We start from the raw sequence: 24,954 nt of genomic DNA on the forward strand, positions 1-24,954 counted from the left end.
TATAGGGCAGCACATTGGTCAGAACCAGCCCTGGTGTCATCCCCACAGCACCCCCCATTTGAAACATGTTCCCACGGCTATGTATGTAACACATAATCACTGATGTTCCGCATCAGAACAGAGTGGGCGAGCTGACCAATCAGAGCACAGTGGGCTCACAAGGAGGGGGGGCAGAAGCTCCAACAAGCCGTTTAGGACAGAGAGTGAATACACATACTATACAGAGATGCTGTATGAGAAACCAATGTGAGTTTTGTACATTGCACAATATAAATCTATTCTAGTAGACCTCAACAATGGAATTATGATCAGTAGAAATGGCCATGACATGGGACCTTTAAGAAAGGGGTCCGGCTAAGATGGCTGCTGGATGATGTGCCTCTGCCAAATAATTCTTCACGTTGCTTAAAAACATTATGACACATGGAGAATAATGAGGTATGTTCCCTGGACGGTGGGAAACATGTTTTTTCCAGATTGACCCAATCAGCTGCAAAGCATTTTCTCTGGTTTAAAGTGTAGTGAATTGATCACATGTTCAGACACTGCCTCTTGGGAACATTTGAGTTTGAGGCCTGATGTGTGTGTACAGTAACTGGCTATAGGATATAACTCCATGCAGCCTTTGTGTTCACCTGCCCCTCTTTTATTATAAGCCGAGTGAAATATAGTCTCTGCCTGTGGAGAAACGCTGCTTTATAGATAGATGGAGGACTAAAGAGATGACTGCAGTGAGGCTTCAGCTCCCAATCACAAAATCTCATTAAAAATCCTTCGGGCTCACAAAAGGCTGGCACTTACAAGCAACCCAACTGCTTTTATTATTCACTGCATCCCACTCTGAGCTCTCCGGGGAGATGAGGAAGAAAGGAATTTGCGATGACTTTAGAAAGGGTTCCCATTTAACAAACTGCACACAGACACGGTAAATCAGGAGATGTCAGGCCCATTTTTACAAGTCTGTTTTTGACATTCCCTGCCAACAGAGGAGGAACTACAGAAGCAGTGAAGTTTAGAAAAGTTTTAAAGCTGGCTTACTGTATGGCAAAGATGCCATTCAGTTAGAGTGCACCTTATACATGAATAATCTGCAAAAGGCCTTTAACATGGACTCTGAGGCCATTGATCAAAATTCTTGTTTCCTATCTTCTTTTAATTGATTGTTCATGCTTTAAACTAAACTCTGACCTGTTTTTCTATGTCTATACTTAATATAGCTATCTACTCCCTCTGAGCCAGAGCCCAGTCTGCTCTGATTGGTTAGCCTATTATTAGTCAATTATAAGCACTAGTTTTGAAGTTGAGGATGCTTCCTTGATGGTCTTTCTGAGAATACACATAGAAACTTGTATGATATTTAGTGACTAGAGTCAAGAGAGACAATGTGCTTTTTTTACTACATTTATTTAGCTTTACTAATTTCTTCGCACATATGGACTAAACTAATCAAGTACCATATACTGTATTAGGATTAGCTAGAAAGCAGTACAATTAAACCCACCTTTACCAGGTGCAACAGCATTTAGTCAATAATTGTAATCCAGATATCTAATCCTTTTTTTTTTTCATCCTGCATCATGGATACTTTTACTTTGTTTAGGCTAGGCCTACTTAAAATATATTTTGATTCCGAGAGATTAGTATTCGCAGGACATTTACTTTCCAAAGGGAAGTAAATGTAGAAGATCTGAATCGATCTTCCACCACAGGATGAGGACATGGCTCTGAAGTGAGAAAACAGCTTTTAGCTGATTAATGCTTCGACCTGTGGATGGATTGAATCCATGAGTTATTTTAGTCCCGGCAGCTGTAATAGATGCACTCAGGCCAGGAGAACACTCAGTCCCTCTGCTCCTGTGTGTCTTCTGTCACCGGGGGCAGCGTGCCAAGCATCTCATAAATTACTGTCTTTGCTTCGCCACAATTCAACAACTACGTCAGGTGCTGCAGAGACAGAGCTAAAGCTGTATTTTGCTGAATCCCCTGAGCAGCTGTCTCCACCGCGCTCCCCGATGAGATACCGTCTAGTCAGGACGAGAAACAGCTAACAGGTGTTGGGACTGCTGAGATGGAAATTTAGCAGTGACATAAAGCAGGGGAACAGTCAGCTGCTCACCTGTCTGCCAGTGAACAAACAGGGAGAGGTCATGGAGGAGATAATGTGTAGTATCTGCAGCCGACAGCAGGAGCAGAGCTGGACTGTTTACACAGAGGAGAGAGTTGGAGGAGAGAGGATGTCATTTCCTTGGTTCACCACAATCATTTCCTGTAAAGTATTTGCAGGCTCTGAAATTACAGCTTCGTAGCTCAGCCTCTTTTTTTCTGAAAAGCTGCCCCAGCTGCAGGCAGAAAAGTACTGTGAGGGAGAGGGGCATCATTAGGATGAATAAAAGTACCAGTGAAGGTTCGGCTCAAAGTCAATTTACTGTGAGGGCGGCTTCTTAATGTCCTGCATGTGTTTCCAGGAGACGATGGATTCAGGGGATGCTCAACTTCTGAGTCATACCACAGCGAAAGGCCTCAGAGCTGGATGAAGTACAACAGTAGCACTACAGTGCATACATACTGTTACAAGTAAGAGCCATGCATTCAGAATTACTCAATTACAAATCATACAAATATCACCATACAACTCAGTGGCGGAATGTACATTTACTCAACTACTGTACCTAACTATAATTTGTAGGTAGGCTACTTTTAGTTTAAATATTCCAGTTTCTGATACTTTATATGTCCAATTCACTACAATACAGAGGCATATATTATATGTTTTAATCTACACATTTATTTGACAATGTTGGTTTATAATACAAAATATGAATAATCTGATAAAAATCATGATATATATGCTAAATGTATTCCAAAGGTGAAGTGTTTTTTGAATGCTCAAACTTTATGCACATTTGAAATGCTTTACTTGTATTTGTATCAGGATTTCTACACTGGTATTTCCACTTTTACTTAAAGAGGCCCTATTAGGCTTTTGGGGGTTTCCCCTTCAATCTAGTGTTATAGGTTTATGGTCTGAAATCCCAAAGACCTGAGTACTTCATGGACTTTATCATGAAGATTTGCCTGTATCTGAATGAAGTATTATGGATTAGATGTATGCATATTAATGCATTCATTTAAATGTTGCAGCTGGTAAACAAAATTAAGTAATATATAAGGTGCGGGTTCTTTAATAATACATCTTAAATCCTTTTTGATCTATCTACAGATGTCAGATAACGTTTATAGAGTACAATAATTCCCTCTGAAATGGAGCAGAAATTTCAAACCCTAAAGTAAAGTAAGCACATGAAACTTAATAAAGTAAATGTATTTAGCTACTTCCCATCACCTCCTTTTTTAGTTCCTCAACCTAAATATAAAGTTAAGACTGCAGATAGAGGATAAATTGGTTGTTGCAGCCTTGGGTAAAATAATAATTTGAGTTTTGGAGGAGCTGACTGAGAAAAGACACAAGCTCTGGGGAAATTCAATACTTTTTAAAGAGTGTCAGTTTTGACAATGTAAGTCGATGGAATCCTTTGGGCCTCACTGTGCTGCACGTTTGCCGCCACAATAATTGCATCCCTGCGTTGTATCATGCTCAAGCACTTTAGGAATACTAATGACCCCCGGGGCTGAAATGGATTAAGCTTAGTCAAAGACTAAAATGCTCTTTTAAAGCTCAAATTACATTATGCATATAGTAGATGAATTCACTGCATTGACTCCAGGGGCAGTCATTAATGGTAATCCAGCCACAGCTTAAAGGGTGCAGAGACAACAAGAAGAGGAGAAGGTGCTTGATATGTTTTATCATCCATTTCTGTCTTCAAAACTAAGAAAGGTCAACTGTTTATCTAAATCTAGTTTTAAGTTTGAAACCATCCTCAAACAAGTGTGAAAGTGATTAAAATCCAAGTGATGGATTTTATTCTCTACTGTATGTAGATGGATTTTATCTCACAAATAGCAACTAAGTGACACAGCAATGTATTTAAATTACCAAATTAATGAAAAATGCCATTAAATTGCAGTCATTAATTCCAAGGGGTTTAAGCAAGATATATTATTTTCGCTTAAACGCTTTATGTAGAATGAAAAATGATATATATACATATGTTGATTATCTTTATTTGGCACTGATGATGTGAGGGTTAAACTGCCTGGTTTAGATGTATGTCTTTGGGGATTGTATAGCTTTATTGCCAATTTACACATTTGTGTGTATTATTTAATTTGTAACATATTAGATTTAGTAAGTAACCTTTCCAACAATGCCAATAGTGAATCGACTGTATTATGTAGCATGCTGCTCATAAGTGTTCCCCTTTAGGCTGTGACAGTTTGTCTGTTCTCTATCTGTGCCACACTGCCATCTGCTGGCAGGACAGCTGAACATACTGCTGGAGCTGGGAGACTTCACAGAGCTTGGAGACGGTGGGAGAGCTCTAGCTCAAATGAAAGTCCTCCAGGATAATACTAAACCGATTTTTATTTTATTTTACAAACGTGGTCCAAGTCTGCCTGGAGAACAATGTCTTTAAAAAAAAACGTTTCAACTTTTTAAATCCTTATTTTCCAAAAAAGTGATTCCTTATACTTTACACTTACAATTATTAACCAAAGACCCTTGATCTGAAAAATCTTGTTTTATGCTCCTTCTGATTGGAAGAAGTTACTGTAAATATCCCTCTTTGGTTTAGTATTTTTGTTAAACACATTGTGTCTTTTATTGTTCAATATTGTTTCTAGATTTTTGCTTGCTTTTCTTTTTCTTTTCTCTTACTTTGTTATGCAAATTCTATCTAATACATGTGAAAACCTGGTGAAAACCTAACCAATGACACATTTATATTATTCAGACCATCTCAAATTGATTGATTTCATTAGACTGCACCTTTGGCACAGATTACATTCTCTTCTATGATGAAATACAAGTTTTGCTCACCTGGATCTGGATATTGTTCTGCCAATCTTCTGTGCGGATCCTCTTGAGCTCAGTCAGGTTGGATGGGGCTCGGCAAAGGCCGGACATTTTCAAATCTGTACAGCAATCTTTAGCTGGGTTCACGTTATGGCGACTTGTCCCTTAGTCCCGATGAGCCGTGCCTGATATCCTCCTAACAAGTTGCTTGGAAAGGAGGCCAAACAATCCAATCTCACCTCTTAGCAAAATCATCTTCAAATTAAGAGATTCCTTAAGTGGATTATTTAAACTCCAAGAATGCTTTCATTAGTCTCTAGCTGAGGATTTGTCAGTGATGGTGATCCTTCTGTAAGTGATCCCCAGTCTAGACAAGCAGTCATCTAAAGGAAGATTCCTTATATCTAAGAATGTCTTAGTTGTTACAAAGGCTGCTGTTCTTTTTGGGACCTTCCCCAGAGCTCTGCCTCCACAATATGAAGCCTCTGCGTCACAGGCAGTTGGTTTGAGGCCTTTATATAAACAGGGTGGCTGGCTGCTAAGGAAAGGTGCTTCAATTCTTCCTATCTGACCTCGCTCGTCATAGGGTACACAGGACCCTCCCTTACCAAAGGAAAGGGGATAATGGTATATCACAAATCCATGTAAGGTGCATAGAAAAAAAAAACATTACTGTATAACTAACTAGCTAGATTCTCTGAGCAATTGTTGTTTTGCATCAAATTATTGGATCGCAAATCATGTTTCCACATTTTTCTATTTGTGGTAATGAGTCCAGATTCATGAAGGGAGAAACTAAATATTATATAATGCTAACATTAAGCTAACTATTTATTTTGTCTTTGATTAATCTGCCGATAATATTCTCGATTTATCGAATGATCATTTGGTCTCTTAATGTGAGGAAATAGTGAATAATACCCACCCAAGTTCATCAAGTCAAAAGGGCTGTCTTGTGTTGTCAGTACAAAACAAAGAGATGTTTAATTTAATGTAAGAGAAACAGACAACCCTTCTTACTTTTTCTGATGAACAAATAACCTTAATGATTGATCAGGTATTAATATAGCTGGAGGATTACATTATTGTTCAACTTAATCGTCATCTTTCTACAGTTAGAAGTCATTTGTATGTTTACAGACTATATAAAAAAAAAAGGAACCATAAATCAATGTCCATACAAACAGTCCAACACACAGGTCAGTGCTCATGGTATTATTTATTTGAAGCTACTGCTCCACTGAAGAAGAAAATGAATCACTGCTGATCAAAAGGTGCAAGAGTTACATGAGTTGAACCTGGAGGGAGAATATCACACAGATATTGGTCAGCTCTGATTTCTAATGGATTCAAACCGGTCAGCTATACAAAAAGGAGGTCATGTGACGAACAGTGGATGCCATCTAAACGGGCACATGTGCAGCAAGGCACAGGGAACAGGAGAGGAAGCTGCTCCGACTGATAAAGTAACAACGTTGATTCTCAACACTTAGATTGCCTTCAAACCTTCTCCGGACTCTTCACGTATAAATCTATTTATTTTTAAAGAACGAGGAGTTGCAAGGTCACATTTTACACAACAGGTTATTTGATATCTTCATCTTGGAGGCGTTGGGCCTTATCTACTAACAGTTTCTATGTTTGTCCATTAAACGCAGAGTACACTGTGCAAGAAACAACAAGACAACAAAACACCAGACGACACATTCCTCTCATTGCACTTCAAAGAAAAGAAAATCGTCAGTTGTACAAATCACTCTCGGGTTATCTTCAGTTGTTGAAATTATGCAGACAAGCTCATTTTTAACCGCCTGCTTTTTTTTCAAAGTAAGACTTTTTTTTTCTAAAACAAGATTAAAACATATAGATTAAAATGAGCACATCTCTTTGTGTCCTCTGATACTTCACATGGGTGGCAGGAAGCAGCGTGGCCGTCACTATTGCAGGATAAGAGGAGGAGCGTGAGGTGAGCCCCAGAACATAACGACCCAGAATGAACACGCAGAAATGGACAGTAATGGCTTTTCCCTTTGAAACCAGGAGATCTGCCTGGTCAGTTAAAAGTGTCTTGGTGGAGAGGGGGGCTGAATGTCCTCACCGATCACACATGGCGGTTCAGAGCGAGGGGTGGTGAGTGAGGGAAACAGTGGCAGTGTGGATGATCTTATGAAGTGTTTTCTGTGAAGGCGACTCTTTGGCGTGCGCTCCGGGGTCGACTCCTCGTCGGGGCGCTGGCTGTCCGCTCGCTCTTGAGTTCGGACGGCTGCGTTTCCGCCTGCGGGCTGCTGGCGTCTCCCAGAAGCTCGCGCAGGAACTTGAACTTGGACAGGAAGAGCTGCCAGACTACATACCAACCTGAGGGGCAAGCAGACAGGGGGAGAGGATGTTTACTGGCATATAAACGCAGTCTTAAAACCACAGGTGAACCTCGTGTAGTAACATTACGCTGAGTCAGAGGAAAGTGTACAAGAAATGTACAGACTTTGCCAATAAAGCCGATTCTGATTAGAATAAACGGTACCACTTTACAGTAAGACTACCCTTACAAGGGTTTACCAATAGTTTGCAATTCATTTATTAATTAGGTTGTGAACACTTTATAAATCAATAATAAGCTTTTATAAGACATGAGATAAACAGGGCAACTGTGACCGGTTGCTTGCCAAATAGTGAGCCCACAATTATCTGTACTGCTAAGCCTTATATTGGCTACTTAGCTTACTTCGTCTCCTTCATCAGCCAGCATCCTTGGTATCTGTTGCTCACTGAGTTGATTCTCGCTAAGTAGCCAATATAAGGCTTAGTCATCTTGCTAAATAGTGAGCCTTTGTTGATGTATGAAAACTATGTTAGAACTGGTTTATAAATGGTTCTTAATAATTAATAAAGCGTTTACAACCTAATTCATAACCTAATTATAAACCCTTTATGAATCCTTTAAAAGGGTAGTCTTATTGTAAAGTGGTAACGAATATTTTTAACCCAATCCAAAACAAAAATGGCGGCCAGAAATTACATCTTTTCCAAGTGTACAACATGAACCAATTTTTATTGTTTCATATTCTTAAAATTAATAGTATGTTTTTTAATTTTTTTTAAAGGCAACAGACTGATAGAGCTGGTAAATGGGCTACTCTGCAAAAAGAAATTTCAATATCGTATTTACTTTTCATCAAGATGGACAGAAGGGCAGCTGTGAAAAATAACCATGTGCATTTATTTAAGTACTGAACTAAAAAGTTCTTCTCAGATCCATGTTTTAAATACAACTGAATTATAATATTATGGTTTTAAACAAAGCAAAGAAGTGGTTGAATTTAGCTCGACTAGTGCTGGGCGGTAAACCGTTTCATACCGAATACTTTATATATATGAACTTTATATCGTATGATATGAATTTTTCATATACCCCAATACCGTGGCGGTGTTACAAAATGTATAAAGTCTGAGATGTCTCGGGGCTCAACAAGCTTTGGCAAAGCCTTAATGTAGCCTTGCTAGCCTGTATATAATGTTCAGCTAGAGCGCTTAATGGTGTTCATATTGTAGCCATTTTGAGTATTAAATGTGGTTAAACAGTTAGTAAAGCCTCTATATTGAAGGATAAAAGTTCACTGCCAGCCAACTTGCACTAGTTGTATTTGTTTACTTGAGTACTGTCAGTGGAGTAAAGCAAGGTTTATTAAGTTGCACTTTTTATTCTGAACCTAAGTTTGGAGGTCAATCATAAAAGAAGTATTGAAATGTGCATTTTCAAACAGTTCTTTTGTTGCAAGTTGTTATGTGGTACGCAAAGTTTGCACAATAAAATGGTTTACATATTGCAGTTGTTCCATGCATTGTGATCCCTTCACCACACAAGACTCATAAGGGCCACCACTGATCATTTGTTTTGTGTGGGGCCAAAACGTATACATGTAAATAGATTTCCAATCATTGAAAAATAAATGAATACTGTGATATAACGTGATAATTTAGAAAACAAACGAGATATGAGTTGTTTGTCATACCGCACAGCCCTAGCTCCAACATATTAAAACATCAATAATAATAATAACAATATCAAAAAATTATATTTAACAAACACCGACCATTCTGCATAAAATCAATTTTTACTTGATTGATAATACTTCTGTAGTTACACTTCAGTAATATTTTAAATGCATTACATTTACTCATATTTATATTTTAAATTGTGTCGTGTTGGTACTTTACTCGAGTAGATCATTTGTATACTTCTTCTACCATGGCAAAGGATTATGTTGGGACTCTGGAAATACTTTCAAAACTATTGTTCGTTTTTTAATATGGCCGGGGATTTATCTTTCAAGAAAACAGCTGCTTAGCCCTGGATCTGTAGTTACAGTATATATTAAGAGACATAAACTGATCAGGTGGAGGAAGAGGAGGAGATAGAAAAACAGACTTCTGGAGGCCAGCAGGGTTATGTTGTGACTTCAGCTCTGCTCGTGATAAAAATAGAAACGCCGTACTGAAATCGAAACGTGCCAGACATGTAATACACCCTGACCTGTCATACAAGACAACTTAACATAAATAGTTAGACATTAGGGCAGAAAATGTTCCAATATTCCTTAAGGAGATCAGCCAATATGTAATCCGTTCCTGCAGCCTCTTATTGGGGCAGCGTGTCTATGTTACCCGTCTTATGGCACATTAACGATACATCCAGACAGTAATATCTCACAGTAGCAGGACGGATATCTACCATTCAAGCTGCATTTTAAAAAGCTCCAACTCCTTTTAACCGTGTTTCATTTGAACCAAGAAGCCCCAACAATACCTTACCATGTGTATATCAAGAACATGATAGGACCCTAACTCATATCCTTATGAGTTAGCAGTTTTGTGCCCTCACTATCTATCAAAAACAAAGCTGTTTTGTTACAGATAAATAAGGTAAAGTATGGCTCAGAAAGTTAGCTTGTTATCTAAGTAACTGATCAAGGTTATTTTCTTTAAACTCACCAAACAGCATGAAGAGCAGCGCACACACCAGTGTGGCCACAATGACCAGCAGTGTGAGCCCGACACTCTGCCACATATTAGCGGACACTGGGTAACAACACCAGCATAAGGAGGGGTCTGCCTGCGGTGTGTTTTCTGCGCAACACCGCACACTAAAACACGCAGCTAGCTAGCTCTGTTAGCCGCCTGGCAGCAGAGTTAGTTAGCTGTGGAGAAAAACAAACAGCAGCACATCGCACAGCAGCTTGTAGCGTCTGTCTGGCTAGCTAGTTAGCTATCTGGTTGTCAAACGGAGCCACTTTAGTTTAAATAACAGATTTTAGCATTAGCTAACGTTAGCTGGTCACAGCAGGGTTTAGTCCTTCTTCTGTGTGCTACATCACTGCAACGTGTGTTGTTATTATCACAGACAGAGACAGTGCAGCAGCTACAGTAACTTGGCTAAGAAGACAACAAAATAAGCGTCATGATATTGATTCACACTGCGCATGTGCAACATCTATTTGACTTCTGGGTAGTGAAGTTCTTCTTCTTCTTCTTCTTCTTCTTCTCCTTCTTCTTCTTCCTCTTCGTCGTCTTCTTCGTCGTCTTCTTCTTCTTCTTCTTCAAGAAACTTTTTTTATTAATCTTGAACCAGAGTAAAATGAGAGGTCAAATTATTTATTTGGTAAAAAAACTAGAAAGAACATTTCACAAGAAAAACCACGGCTCAGCTATTTAAAATAATAATTGTATACTATTAGAAAAGCACACTTTAGCAGTCTAAACATACTAATGGACCATAAAACATGTTATTAAAACACTTTATAACAGTTCTAAACTTTTATGGTGTCAAGAAGATAAAAGAAAACCTGATGTGGTCATTATTTCACAAAAGAAACTAACAAAGCAAGGTTGGACCAAAATCATCAGTTAAAATCAAATATACATTATTCTATCTCAAACTTAAACATTGTGGATAAAGAAGAACAATCTTTATACTTAGGTTTTCTTCTTTTAGAGTGAAATTTGAAAGCACTACTGCATTGTATTTGCATATCCAGCAGGAGGAGTCATCATCAAACGCCTAACCCGGTGATTTGTTGTCAAGTGTCAGTATGTTTTGAAGTTGGAGGTTTTCTTATATTCTGACACATCATATTTCCCACAAATGTTCTCATCAAGTAAGCTCCCACCTTTGCTTGGTTTCTCTTACTAAATTTAAACAGTATTTAAATGAAGCTTTGAGGTAAATATAGAAGTACAAAAGTATCTTGTAAAAAGATGAAATAAGATTAGATTCAAAAATATGTAATCAATTGTATTGATGTAACGCTATCAGGTGGGAGAAGTACTTAAACGTGTAACCTATGTAAAAGTTTCAAATACCAAAGACTAAAAATACCCATTACAAGTAAAGTCTTGATTTAATAATGTTCCAAAAGTATCTCAAAAGTGATCCTAAAAACAGTACCACATTGTGAATGCAAATGAAGTGTGTTCAGCCTGTCACTCACCCTGATTCCTCATTCTGACATTGAGGAACAGCACTTCATGTCTTGACTTGCAGTGGAGCACATCCCTGCACGTACGCCAGCATGAGTATTTGCATATTCTGCTGAGGCACGGTGAGTACATGAATCACTCTTCAAGACTTCATTTTAAACACGTGTAAGAAGAACACTGGGTATAACTCGAGTATGTGGATCCAGCCCAGGGATCTGAAAGCCTTTTAGGAGCATTCTCTCTGAATGGGTTTAACGACCAGTTTAAGTATTTGGATTGAATTTGAATAAAACATAACATGAGACTGAAATGTTTAGCCAACAGCTTTACCACTGAGTTTTATTTTTAATGCAAATTAGGTTAAAGCTGTACAGAGAGAATAAAACAACACACTACAAAGTGTATATGATGTATAAAATATTTAGAATTAGAAAGGAAATGAATAAATGAAAATGTTCAACATAATAATAATATTAATAATAATAACAAGGCATTGCATTTTAAAAACAATTGTTAACAGTGCTTGAACAATGTATTAATTATTAATTAATTAATTAAATAATGATATTTTTTGTCTGGATTTAAAATCATCAATATTTGCAGTAATTGATTTTGTAGCTCTGTAATTGTTGGGCAAGTAGATCATTCATTTGTTTCTAAAAATCTTGCTACATCTGCCTTAAAGGATACGTCAATATGTTCACAGTTTTCTGCTGCTATATCTTTCCTTTGAATAATCTTGGATTCTTATTTCATTTACGTGTGCTTGACACTTGATTCATACTGTTTTACTTTTGTAGCGGTATTGCCTCTTTGCTGTAACAATGCAAGTTTCCCCTCTGTGGGACAAAAAGAGAAATCTTGAGTCTGAATTTGGATTCTGCAGACAATATGGGACTAGAAAAGTGTGTTATCTCCCATTCAGTCTAGGTAATGGCCTACATAAGAACAGAAAGCACTGGCCTGGTTTCAAAGAAGGTTTCTGCAGATCTTATCTGATGCAAAATGTTCCACACAGTTCAGCTGGAACCTCAATCAGATAAACACGCGGTTTGCCCTCTTCCTGTGAAAGAAGTTCATTTTCGTCTTTTCAACTATAAAATGCATGTTTCCTCTGAAATACAGTGCTGTAGACGTGCAATTACCTCAAAAATAGATTGTTCTTGCATCCTTTCACAGGCCTACACAATCTTATATTTTCCTTTAAAATGTATAAGAGCATGGTTATGTGGTCCTCTGCCCAGATTTTCATTAGTAATTATTTTCTTGCTACTTTTTGCTTTAGTGACCTTATGCGCACACATATTAAATGTATATATTTCCTCATTACACATCTTCACTTATGCATGTAGATGTGCCTACATGTGAGGTTATATCAAATTTCAGCACAAGCAAGTACCGCCAGAGCATATTTATGTAAAACCGTTTCCGTGATTGAGTCATAAATCTCACTTAACCCTCCTATTATCCCTTACTCTGGTGTTCGCGGTCAAATTTGACCGGTCCTGTTTTAACTGCTATTACATTAAATAAAAACAATTAATCATCACCAAATTTAATTCAACACCCTTTCAAACTGTACATATTGTATCAGACTACTGATATACATGAACAACTGCAGTAAATATACAAATTACGTGTGCCAGGTGTGATCCATGTGGGGGGATGGGCACATAAGAGTGGGAAATGTATCAAATTGTTCTGTGTGTGTGTGTGTGTGTGTGTGTGTGTGTGTGTGTGTGTGTGTGTTTTATCTGATCCAGATGGTTACTAATTCCTTTTCTTTATGGCGGTCATTATGGGAACACCATGGGTGTTACAAAGTTGACTAAATCATCCAAAATTCAATGAAAGTGGTGATCAGCAATTATATATTTTCAAATGTCTGTGAAGGATATGATAAAGAATTAATGCAATCGAACGTAAAACAAAAAAGTTATGATTGATGAAAGTAGTAAATCGGCCAGATTTGACCTGAAGACAACAGGAGGGTTAAATGTTTTTCTTCTTTGCCTTTCCTCCAGCAGCTTGTTTGTCGGTTAAGTGGCCCGTCGCGAAACGTCACTGTGTAACACTGAATGAAACAAACACTTGTTGAAATTCAACACCTGTCTCAGACCAACACAGTGTGTGGTAACTGTGAATGAGATCATGGAAATTATCCTGACAGTGATTGATCATTGTGTACTCTTGAAAATTTGACCTTAATTGGACGAACTGGTTTTTTAAAACATAAGGTGGTTTAATGTCACAGAACAAGTCTTGACATGTCATGTTAACATTTTTTTTTAACTCAAACCGATGACCTTTTGAATTTATGCGTTTTAGCTGCATAGAAGAGGTGTTCTTACAGACCTCAGCGCTGTGCAAAGACAACAAACATGTTTTGCATATACATATTTCTCATCAGAGCACTTACATTTGCTGTGCTTCAATGTAATATGAGGTTTTTGTTCATAATTCTGTGTAAAACGTAAAATACATTTAAGTGCAAACGACCCAGACGTCATGGTGGGTGACCTGTCAATCAAATGGTACGTCCTAAAAGGTGCCCTGCTTTATCGTCTAGTTTCACTTTAATTGGGGCTATGGCTTACAAAGTTAATATCAAGGTGTATTAAAAAAGACTTGAGAATAGAAAGTGAGACGACAAACTCATTATAATACAAATAATATGAACTGAGGTAATAAATGAAGGGAGGTGTAGAGTCATGTTCTCATTTACCAATATACAATCAGACTTGTTTTCACCCCCAGTGAAAGAATGCACATTTTAGACACTTCCCAATTGGCTTCACTTTTTAGAACCATAGGTTGCTGTAAAGCACAACACAACTGAATCTCCAGCAAAGCTGTCTGTGTCACATTGCAATCTGGGAAATGTAAGCAAAAGCAATTAAACTAAGTATATATACAATTACTGATAAATCTGCACAAACAAACTTGATGAATTACAAAACCCAAATACTCAAGATTTAATTTACCTAGTATTCTAAACACACTTGGTCATTGTCTACTATGACGACACCAATACATTTCGAACAATTCATTACCATTTAATCAAATATGTGTTGCTTTTCCTGGTTTTTATCTTCTTTCGTAATAGGATAAAAGATGTTACCCTGGGCTTTATGCTATTTTCCCAATGATCTAAAAGTTAATCTTTTAATGAGGAGATCGTAGTTAATTGCTGCACATAAAACGCTTCTGGTGAAAAAGAAACAGATCCAAGTAGTTTTGGCAAAGTTAGAGTCAAAGTTGAAGGTTGTGATGAACAGGTTTTCTTGTGCTGACAAGATATGAGGCCAAAAATAATATATGTGGGAAAATGGAAAATGTGGATAAAGTACAAAAACAAACATAGCAAAAGCAAATAAACAAGAATACTTAGCATCATAAAACCAGTTCTCTGTTTTAAATCTCATTTTCGGTGAGATGAATTGTTAATTATATTAAGAATTGCTCTGAATAACTGACAACACAACACATTGTTTAATCAACAAGAAGCTTTTACTGAATCAATCAATCAATCAATGTTTATTTATATAGCCCAATATCACAAATGTTACATTTGTCTCGGTGGACTTCACAGTTTGTACAGAATATCAGTATGACAATACGACACCCTCTGTCCTTAGACCCTCACATCGTACAAGGAAAAAAAACTGAAGGGTGGATCCATCTGAATTATCGCCAACTCTAGTAAAAGCATAACAGGCACAGTGCCAATATGACACGAAAAGACATAACAGGCATAATACAAGTTTACAGTAATATTGGATCGATTACAAGTGTACACAAATAGAGTACATTCTGAGTTGACGGTAACAGGGTGTTGTTTTAAATCCCATATAATGGCATTAAAATCCACTTCTCCCTTTAAGATTTTTAAATAAAGATACAATTTGTATCAACAGCATACAGCCTCTTATCTTACTTACAATGTAACAGTTTTAAAAAGAAGCTCAAATACAGGACTAGTCCACAGGTATTTTTTTTAACAAAACATTTTTGTATGTGTTTTGGCCATTTGCACACTGGCCTCTAAGCATTAAAAAGATTGTGTGGTTCCTATGTTAACAAGAGATTGTAGGAAATACCTGTGGACTAATGCCTGGACTAAACCATTGTCTAAAAAAGGCATTCAAGTACGGTTTACAGCAAGGTGGATACCACAATACATAAAAACACAAACTCATGTTTTACTTTTCTGAACATGTGTTCACATCATCGCTGGATCTCGTCTCAGCGACTATTTCTGACTCTGCAGCTTTAGGATCTCCACTACCAGCATCTGTGGATCCATCAGCTGAGGATACATATCCATGGCTGCATCTACCAAGATGACGCTGAAGATAGCAAGCAGCTTCTTTCTCACAACCTCCCTCTCCTGCCCTCCAGGTCTGGACCCCGGAGGAGCCTCCCACTGAGAGCGCTCCCTCGACAGGCGCTGGACCACCTGAGGATGAGCCCCTATTGGGTCGGACCAGTACTGCTGCTGATGGTGGCTGTGGGCTCTGCTGTGCTGGAAGTCTGTCGGCTGACTGTACGCACTCACCGGGTATTCGTTGTAGCTGGGGTACTGATGCATGTAGGGAATGCTGTAATGCTGGTTTTGGTGCTGGAAAGCAGGCGTCGTGCCTCCAGAGGAAGGGCCATGTGAGCAGCAGCTGCAGGGAGGGCTGTACTGCTGTCTCACACTGTGGCTGTTCTGCAAGCTCTCATACACCGTCCCATACTGGTGATCACACACACTCTGAGGAGCCTCCATTGGCTGACTGTCTATAGAGCCTAAACCAGAGTCCAGCTGCTCCCAAGAGCCACTCTGCCGCACTGACATGAGGTCAGGAGTCAAGCGCTTCTCCTTTTTAGATGTGGCCTTCTTGCTGGAGCGGTGACTTTTATGATCTTTCTTTAGGGAACCACTCTCGGGTCCCAAAGTCAGTTTCCGTGCCATGTCCTCCACCAGCGAGAGGCTCTGTCCCGGCACAGGACTGGAGCGAGTGGAGGATTGTTTCTGAGCGGTGGACGGGTACTTAGCGTTGACCCGAAGCTCGTCGGCAACAGAGCGGTTGGACTGTTTGGCCCGCTCTGGATGGTGGAATTTACATTTAATCCCATAAGTGCATTTCTTCCCTGAGGTAGAATGAAACAGGATATTTAGTAGTGCAGATGATTTTTATGATTATGGAACAGAAAGTATTTGTGACACCTGCCAAGCAAGACCAGTAATGCGTTGTACAATTGTTCTCACCATAAGGACATAGTTGTTTTTTCTGAGTCTTTGGAAACCTCCGCAAAAAGTTTTCAAGGGTCGGTCCGTAGCGGCCCAGAGGGTCATCAGGAGGCATAAACCTTAGTGAGGGGGAAATCAAAACATTAGTAAACCTAGAATTACTGCCTCTACCAACCAGTTAAGTTTCACTATATATCAAAGTTACAGCCAAAATGTGAACCCTTGACCTCAATATGAAAGCGGACAGGGAACTTAGTGTCTATCAAAAGGCAAAACTCACTTGTTATTAACAAAGGAATACATGAGCAGCCTCTCCTCAATGAAGCGCTTCCACTCAGGCTTCTCTCCCTGAAGGTCTCGGTACATGTCGTTGGACACGATGATGCCGTCAGACTCGTAGCCCAGCTTGACGATAAAACAGTCGTCGTTACAGACCACCCGTTTGCCCGCAACACGTCTCGATGGCGTGAACACCACAATCTTCCTTTTTTCCAGGTCTCGGAGAATGCGCTGATCTGTAAACCAAGCATAACATCACAGTTAAACCTGTAGTAACTGAAAACATCCATCATTTAAAAGACAGCAGTTTGGAGTTCTGTCACTGTCAAACGAAAAGGACAAAAACTGCAGTTCCTCAAATGTTAACTTGATGGTCAATCTCTCCATAGACTCACATTGTATAATGCAAACATACAGCAAAAATAAACATGATAACAATCTGGTACAAAAAAGTAGATTTATCAATTCAACAGACCACTTTCACATTGTCATTTCAAAAGATGGAGTGAAGCCACTTAAAGTCAATCTTTACAGATCATAAGCTAAATAATAACCACCATATTTCAGGAAACTAAAAATGCATATTCATTTATGTTCTTTCCCAGCAGAGAGATTTGACCTGTTTGAATATTAACAAAGGCCCTACAAGTACATCCTGCAAAATAAAATATTTATCAGCATGAGCAATCTGTATATAAAGCAAACAAGCAGTACGGTGGGTTTCCAGATGTAACCAAAAGCTGTGTGACTCACTGACAGCTCAAATGGTTATCTTTTGCTATCTCAAACCAGTGGAAAAACCCTGCACTTTTATCTTTTGAGATTTTATCTACACATAATGATCATTTACTGGCAAATGGGAAGAAACCAAACCGACACAGGGTATTTCCCCATTGTAAGCAGCATAGCTCACTCTGTTGCACAGAGCTCAAATCAAATGCTTTTTAATTCTGCTTTAAAGTCTATTCAAGTCCTCAAATTAGACTGCAACAACAATCATTATTATTGCTATTTATTTTTTCCCAATTACCTCCTCCAAGCGAGAAGTACCTTGGTAGCTGACATTTTTTAAATGTGTTTTATTTGAATAAGAGTTTTAATAAAAAGTTTGCAAAAATATAAAACATTACAAACTACAAATTCACACTTTTTAGATGCTGCAAAATGTAAATGTTTTACATTTTTGCTTACAGAAACGAGGCCCAACCTCTTATAACAAAAAGAAAAATGATACGTCATAAAAACACCACCACACCTTGGATCCAATTAAACTTGAGGGCGTAATTATGTGTCGGCACGGTGGCAGACGAAGAAGGAAGTAGATACTTTACAACGGGTATAAATGGCAGTCGTCTGACCTGTGATGGGAACATCTGGCCGAGGCTGCTCCTTCCTCCACGAGGGAACAAACACGGTGACTTCACTGTGACCTCTGTCCATGAAGAAGTCCACAGCCAGCTGGATTCCCAGACAAGAGAACACTTCCTTGTTCCCGTGGCTGAAAGAAGGAACAGGGATGGGAAACATTCACACGTTAACAATTAAACAAATATCCAGCCAGTTCAGAACAAAGGCTGACGTGTATTTTCTGATATCACTCTTTGATGTTCAAACTACATCACAGCTCTTATCAAACCCCCAATATTTGTCGTGTTAATTAAAGACTCGTAAGAGAACAAGCTCACTTTCTATAACAGGTTGAGTTTCATAATTAAGTCTTAGATATTAAACCAACCTATTTTCTTTATCTATTAACAGTTTGGCCTATAATATGTCTTAAATTGTTTAGAAATATCCAACCCAGGCGCTCAAAGCCCATTGTAATGTCTTCCTACTGTTTGATATGTTGAAGAAGCAAGTTACAGCTAATTTCTTGATTTTTGTTTAGAAAAAAATATTGAAAGATTGATTTATTATCAATTTACAAATCACCTGATTGTCCTTGGTACAAAGAGAGTTTAAGGTGAATGTTCATTATCATCCCTATATAGTATATAGAACCCTGTATCAGGGAATAGTTCAAATGTATATATGTACACACGTTTACTTTAGGTCTGATGTGAAAACACGACAGTTGACAGTGTCAAATAATAAAGAGAAATAAGAGGGTAAAAAAAGCTTATAGGAGAGCCGATGTGAAATGCTGTTGAGCCAGTTCATGTGGAAATGATTTATTCCTTAACAAGCAGTGCTGTCCTTTAAGGAAACAAGAACAAAATCACATTGTGCTGATTTGCATATTGAGCAGCCTCACGGCAATTCACCTGAACGAGCGTGCCCGGTTTGAAAATGCAAAAATAAGGGTGTGTTTACTCGGAAACAGCAAGAAGACACAGTGTGTGTAACCTGTGTGTGCGTGTGCACTCTCTCAACATTAGTTCCTTAAACTGTGTGTCCAGGTTTAAGTATGAGGAGATGAAAGGAGGAAAAGGTTGTGTATACCCCTGAAGCAGTTCCCAGAATGACTGGCAATATGAGTCTAACAACTGCAGATAAAAACAGTAGCTGATTGTCTATGACACTGAGGGAATATATGACCCAATGTGTTTCAGAGTGTGTGTGAGGGCCATTGTGTGCACACATGTCAAACACATGAAAGACAAATGTTAGGAGGCACCGTAATGTAGATGTTTGTATTGTCCAAGGATGTAATAACAGTCCTTTAACATTCCCTCAGGCCGTGCGTAATGCAAATGCAGAGTCAGCATTAAGCACAAATCATAACTAATCAGGAACTCCTAAAGTATCATTAGTTTGTATGGCAGTGTTTCCCCTACCATTGTCTTGGAGGGGGGCTGCGCCCCGCCAACGGAGCCCCGCGCCCCCCCTGAAATTCAAGGTGTTTAGAAAAATAAATAATAATTTTCTTTTTTTTAATATATATATATATATAGCACCAAATAGCAACTAATCTATATCTACTGTCACTTTCCACATTGAACATGTGCTCTTTTATTAAATAAACTAAAAGCTTTCATTTTAAGTAGTGAGTTTAATGTTTTTGAAACCCCCCCCCGCTCAGGCAGCACCCCCCCAAAACAGTAAACCTAGGGGAAACACTGTATGGTATTATCCGTGCCAGTAGCACCATGAGGTTCACTTTGGTGCTTTTGAGTGAGAAAACTGTTGGATGGATTGCCGTGGAATTTGCTACAAACATTCATTTCCCCCTCAGGATGAAATATAACTAGTTTTGTGATCCTATGACTTTTCATCTACCTTCACTATCACGTGAAATTTACTTTGGTTTATGACTAAATATTTGCAGAACTACGTCAGCCTCAGCTGTACTTTTAGTTTGGTGGTTATTAGCAAATGTGAGCATGTTAATGTGCTAAACAAGTATGCTGGTCACATGTTAGCAAGCTTCAAATACTCAGACCTGGGCCGCATCATAGAAGAGGGTTAAATACTTCGGTTACAAAAAAGGTTAAATTACCGACAAACTAAGAAATATTAGTAATTATCATTAAATCATTGTCTCTAACGTTGGTGAAAAAAGCTTTTGCTTGTTGTGAAATGTTGCCATTACCTGGAATTGAGATAATCCAAAAGAAACAGATGGTATTTAAGTTACGTTAATTTAATTTTGTTAGTCTTGGATGAGGTTACTGACTACAGTTTTTATAAGAAATGTAATAGAGATACATTTAAATTCCATTGCCAGCCCTGACGTTAGCACTATGTAGAAAGTGTAGATGTTGTATTACTTCTCCTGTTTCATTCATATTAGAAGGTTTTATAGTAGATATGTTGCAAATAACATGAACAACCTATTCAACAAATTGAGTCAATTCTGCTTTCATTTAGCAGTTAAACAGTGAGCAGTTTTTTGCCACGGACTCCTGTGGAAGTTCACATGAAGCTGCATATCTCTATCTCGGTTTATAAAATCTTAAATCACATGAACTTCCCACTACAGTTCATCTTTATGCACTATTTATAACCCAAATAAAAACTATCAGATGGATGTGAGTCAGTGTTGAGAAGCTCCCCTCGTTTCTTATCAGGCTTATCACCTTAATAACGGTTTTCTTTAAAAAAAAAATAAGGTTAATTGAATTAAACGAGTAAGACCTAATTAAAACTTTTCTTTTTTTTTAATGAACTTTGTTATATCTAAGAAGCTTTAACCGGTGAACTTTGGGATTTTTTCATGGATTAACAAAATAGGTGCTGATTATTTTGTTTATCAGCGGAATAATCCATCATTTCACGGTCCTCACCTCATAGCCACGTTGCTCCCGTCTATAACGATGGGTCTCAGAGCATCGTCCTCTTCGGGGATCTCCTCTCTGCTCTGCGGGGAGGACACTGCGAGGGGGAGCAGCATGGTGGGCCCCGCAGGCTGGGGCTCCCCTCTGGGCACCAGCACAGACATCGTGGTCACCGGCCCCTGCTCGAGCCCCACACTGGCCTCCTGACTCGCCCCGATCTTCACCAGCTCCCCCAGGAGTTTGTTTGTGTCCATGTTGGGGCCGAACTTCTGCTGAACGGCCTGAATCTGGGCCGTGGAGTACCCCAGCTTGTGGAAGAAGTCCAGCTGGGCATCCGGATGCTGGGGGCCCGGGGAGCGAGAGGGTCCGCTGTGGAGCATTCTCTCACTGGAGGGACGGGAGGAGTTTGGATCCGGTAGGAGTGAAGGGAAGGTCCATGAAGAAGTGCCGGAGTCTGGGAGGTTCGTAATGTTTGGGATTTTACTCCACGGAGGTCCAGATGTGAAGACAGCAACATCAGCATTCATGTCTTCAACTCGCACACCTTCCACCTGCACAAAACACATTATAAGACACTGTGCTGATACTTCTACTGCAATACAATTTGTGAAGCTTAAGTGAACTTTTTACTTAACTACCTTGATTTCACAACTGAAGTTAATTTGCAGGTTCAGATTATTAATACAAAATATAATGAACAAATACCAGATAAAATGTAGAAAAATATATAAAAAATGTGCCCACACTAGACCAGATTTAACAAGCATTTAACACATTGATGCATCAATAAATATATTTCAGTTATACGACAAGACAATTGATAACTGTATTCTGAATTCAGGTCACTTTTATTTTTGGTACTTTAAGTATTATTTGATGCTAATACATAAATAAGGTTCTGAATGTACAATTTTAATTATACATTATTTCTTTTTGTATTAATCGAGTCATTGTTAGGTATTTTTTATGGATCAATAAAAGAAGCCCATAACAGTTTTCCACTCTTCAAATGTGTCCTTTGTCCAATCAGAATCAGAAATACAAAAATGTATCACAATACAATTAAATAACTAAATTCTCACATTTGCAAGGCTAAAACCAGGTTATTTGTTTGATAAATGTCTGAAATGAGTAAAATATGATCAAACTAGCTATAGATAATCGACTTTCAGTCCTGGGAAATATATCTTTGCTTGAGTGTAAACATATTGTCATCCTCCCATCTGACGGAAGTTAAATGCGAAACAAAAGAAGAACTGATAGAGGAAATAAACACAGATTATTATGTCATTCCCTAAGAATCTGAAAATAGAGTAAAACTTATTGGTGGAAAGTAACTAAGTAAGATATATTTACTTAAGTAATGTACATATGTATATATATTTTTGAGGTTATTGTACTTTACATGACCTGTTATTTTTGGTATTTTGTACTTCTATGTCATTACAATCCAGAGGCAAATAGTGGACCTTTTGCTCCGTTACATGTATTTAACTTTACCGATTTAGTGTAATATTACAACATATAAAAAGGTGATGTTTTTATTATTAAGGTAACAAGACATTAGACTTAAATTATAAATGCACACCGGTCATGTTAAGTAGGCTCAGTTAAAATTAGCTCTACTTTATAAAGTAATCATATACAGTACATTATTCTGAAGAGACCTTCTAGTGAGTAGGCTACTTTGGAAGGCCTACTTTAAGTATATTTGATGCTATCATGTTTTTACTTTTACTTAAAAGAGTGCAGGAAAAATAGAATTATATTAATAATAATATTATTAATAATTATAATCTTTATTTCTATAGCACCTGTCATACAATAATTGCAGTGCTTGACAGTAGTTGACATCTCTTAAAACACTCACAGAAAATGTATATCACATAGAATACAGTTACCAGTAAAAGCAATAAAAACAAACTTAAAATAGCATAGAGCAGACGTATAAAAAATAAATGTAGATTAAAAGGTATGACGATAAAAGTGTGCATTAAAGGGAGGACAGTGCAAATACAACACAAAATCAGCTGACAGGTGAACATGCATCAGAGTGCATTGAGAAATAGGAGGTAGCTTCCAAAAGGCAAACAATTGTACAAATATTTTTTAAATATTCTTTTTTTTTTAAAGACTTCAACCGAGCAGGCTTTCCTGATGTCTAGGTAGTACTTTGTGGCATAGCACTTTTAACAGAGTCATTAGTGAATCTAATAAACAGTACAAAAATATATTTCCACCATTGTTGAATCTTCTGTTTAAGTGGTGTGTACTTTATAAACACAGGGCAACAGAGTGTCAAAAAACTTAGTTTTAAAAAGTCGCTGTTTCTGTTTCCGCTTGTTCAAACCTAACGAAAAGGAGAGAAATAAACGTACCTTAAACAACACGAAGGAGCTGTTGAATGAGTATCTCCAATTTCCAGGTGAATAATCTGCTGCTGCTGAGCTACCGCGTCGACGAGGCGGATCTCTGGGGCTGTGAGCCGGCAACAAGGAAGTCGGGTTTTCCCTTCTCTCCACATGAGACCACAGCGCAGGTTGGGGCTAGTCACATGAGCACCAGTAAAACAGATAAACCTGCTGCCTCCGAGCAGAGGTGGGAGAAGTACTCACATCTTGTACTTGAGTAGAAGTACCAGAGTTGTAGTGGAGTAGAATTACAAAGAAGCATTAGATTCAAATACTCAAGTAAGTAGATAGTTACTTCCCACCGCTGCCTCTGAGGGCAGTTCTCTCTCAATTACATATGCATGCATGAGGAAAATTGGGAAACAAAAAGTAGGTAAAGCAAGTAAAACTGCATCACCACAATGTAGAATTATAGCCTGAACTCGGCTGCAAGTACCTACAAGTAGTGATGGCAAAATGAAGCTTTGAATGAAGCTTCGAACCACTTGGACAATTGTGTCGGAACTAGGTTAATTTCTCGAAGCTTCAGTTACAGCGACCTCTCCTGGCGAAGTGCAAGGCTGCAGTGGGTTTAACGCATCTTTGCCTTGAAAAATATTCGAGAAACACACACACACACACACACACACACACACACACACACACACACACACACACACACACTAAGACTGAATATCATGTTCTATTTGCAATTAAAGATTGATAATAGTGTGTATTGGGTTATTGAGAAGAGACTAGAGAGTGCTTAACATTTTTTTGGGCGGAGAGGGCCTTTTATCAGTTATTAAAGTATTAAAGTTGAAAAGCAATGATTAAAAGTTTAACTATTCCGAGCTTTGAACCAGCTGCGCGGAGGATATCGCCGCATCCCAGCCGCCGACTCTATCCACTGGGCTATCAATTCCTTAGACCATCAAAGTGTTTTTATATTACTCATTGTCTTTTTGTTTACAACTTCTCCACGTTTCGAAGTGTTTCACGAGCCAGAACGACCTATTTTTCTTCCTGGCTTGCTCTATAATGATCCAATTCAAATGCAATACCAACAACAACTCAACAGCAACAATGCAAACTACGACAACAACCCACACATTGCGCATTGTTTAGAGCGGTTATAAAGTGTTGAAGCGCTCAAATTTGAAACTGTTTCAATCTGTCACCTGTCAGAATAGAGACGAGGCAGAGTGCATTGAATCACCTGATTGGACGGCGAACCAGTGAGTTGATTCATTCAGGAAATGAAGCAGTTGCTGGTTCGGACGTCACATGTCACGTGATTTGAAGCAGTTGCTGCTTCGGACGTCACATGTCACGTGATTTGAAGCAAGCTTCGAAGCACTGCTTCTATGGAATAGGAAGTCCAGGGTTGAAGCTCCGTTCGAAGCTTCAGTGTCAAACTGCCATCACTACCTACAAGAC

General features: G+C 38.4%; 2 protein-coding genes across 2 annotated transcripts; both read right to left on the reverse strand.

Annotated features, from left to right (window-relative positions):
- Positions 1 to 6,118: 6,118 nt before the first annotated feature.
- Positions 6,119 to 10,412, reverse strand: smim13 (small integral membrane protein 13). Its single transcript, XM_010792530.1, has 2 exons — positions 9,908 to 10,412; positions 6,119 to 7,273 (listed from the first exon to the last, which is right to left on the reverse strand). The coding sequence occupies exons 1-2, from the start codon at positions 9,981 to 9,983 to the stop codon at positions 7,083 to 7,085; spliced, it is 267 nt and encodes an 88-aa protein (XP_010790832.1). The 5' UTR covers positions 9,984 to 10,412; the 3' UTR covers positions 6,119 to 7,082.
- A 4,572-nt stretch (positions 10,413 to 14,984) lies between these two features.
- On the reverse strand, positions 14,985 to 23,887 carry zc3h12ab (zinc finger CCCH-type containing 12Ab). The gene is made up of 6 exons (XM_010792531.1): positions 23,503 to 23,887; positions 21,134 to 21,675; positions 18,266 to 18,405; positions 16,909 to 17,143; positions 16,647 to 16,747; positions 14,985 to 16,528 (listed from the first exon to the last, which is right to left on the reverse strand). Exons 2-6 carry the CDS (start codon positions 21,649 to 21,651, stop codon positions 15,645 to 15,647), a joined length of 1,878 nt encoding a protein of 625 aa, XP_010790833.1. The 5' UTR covers positions 21,652 to 21,675; positions 23,503 to 23,887; the 3' UTR covers positions 14,985 to 15,644.
- Positions 23,888 to 24,954: the final 1,067 nt, after the last annotated feature.

This window comes from Notothenia coriiceps, unplaced genomic scaffold, assembly GCF_000735185.1.
Source record: "Notothenia coriiceps isolate Sejong01 unplaced genomic scaffold, NC01 NC01_scaffold00036511, whole genome shotgun sequence".
Lineage (NCBI taxonomy): Eukaryota > Metazoa > Chordata > Actinopteri > Perciformes > Nototheniidae > Notothenia > Notothenia coriiceps.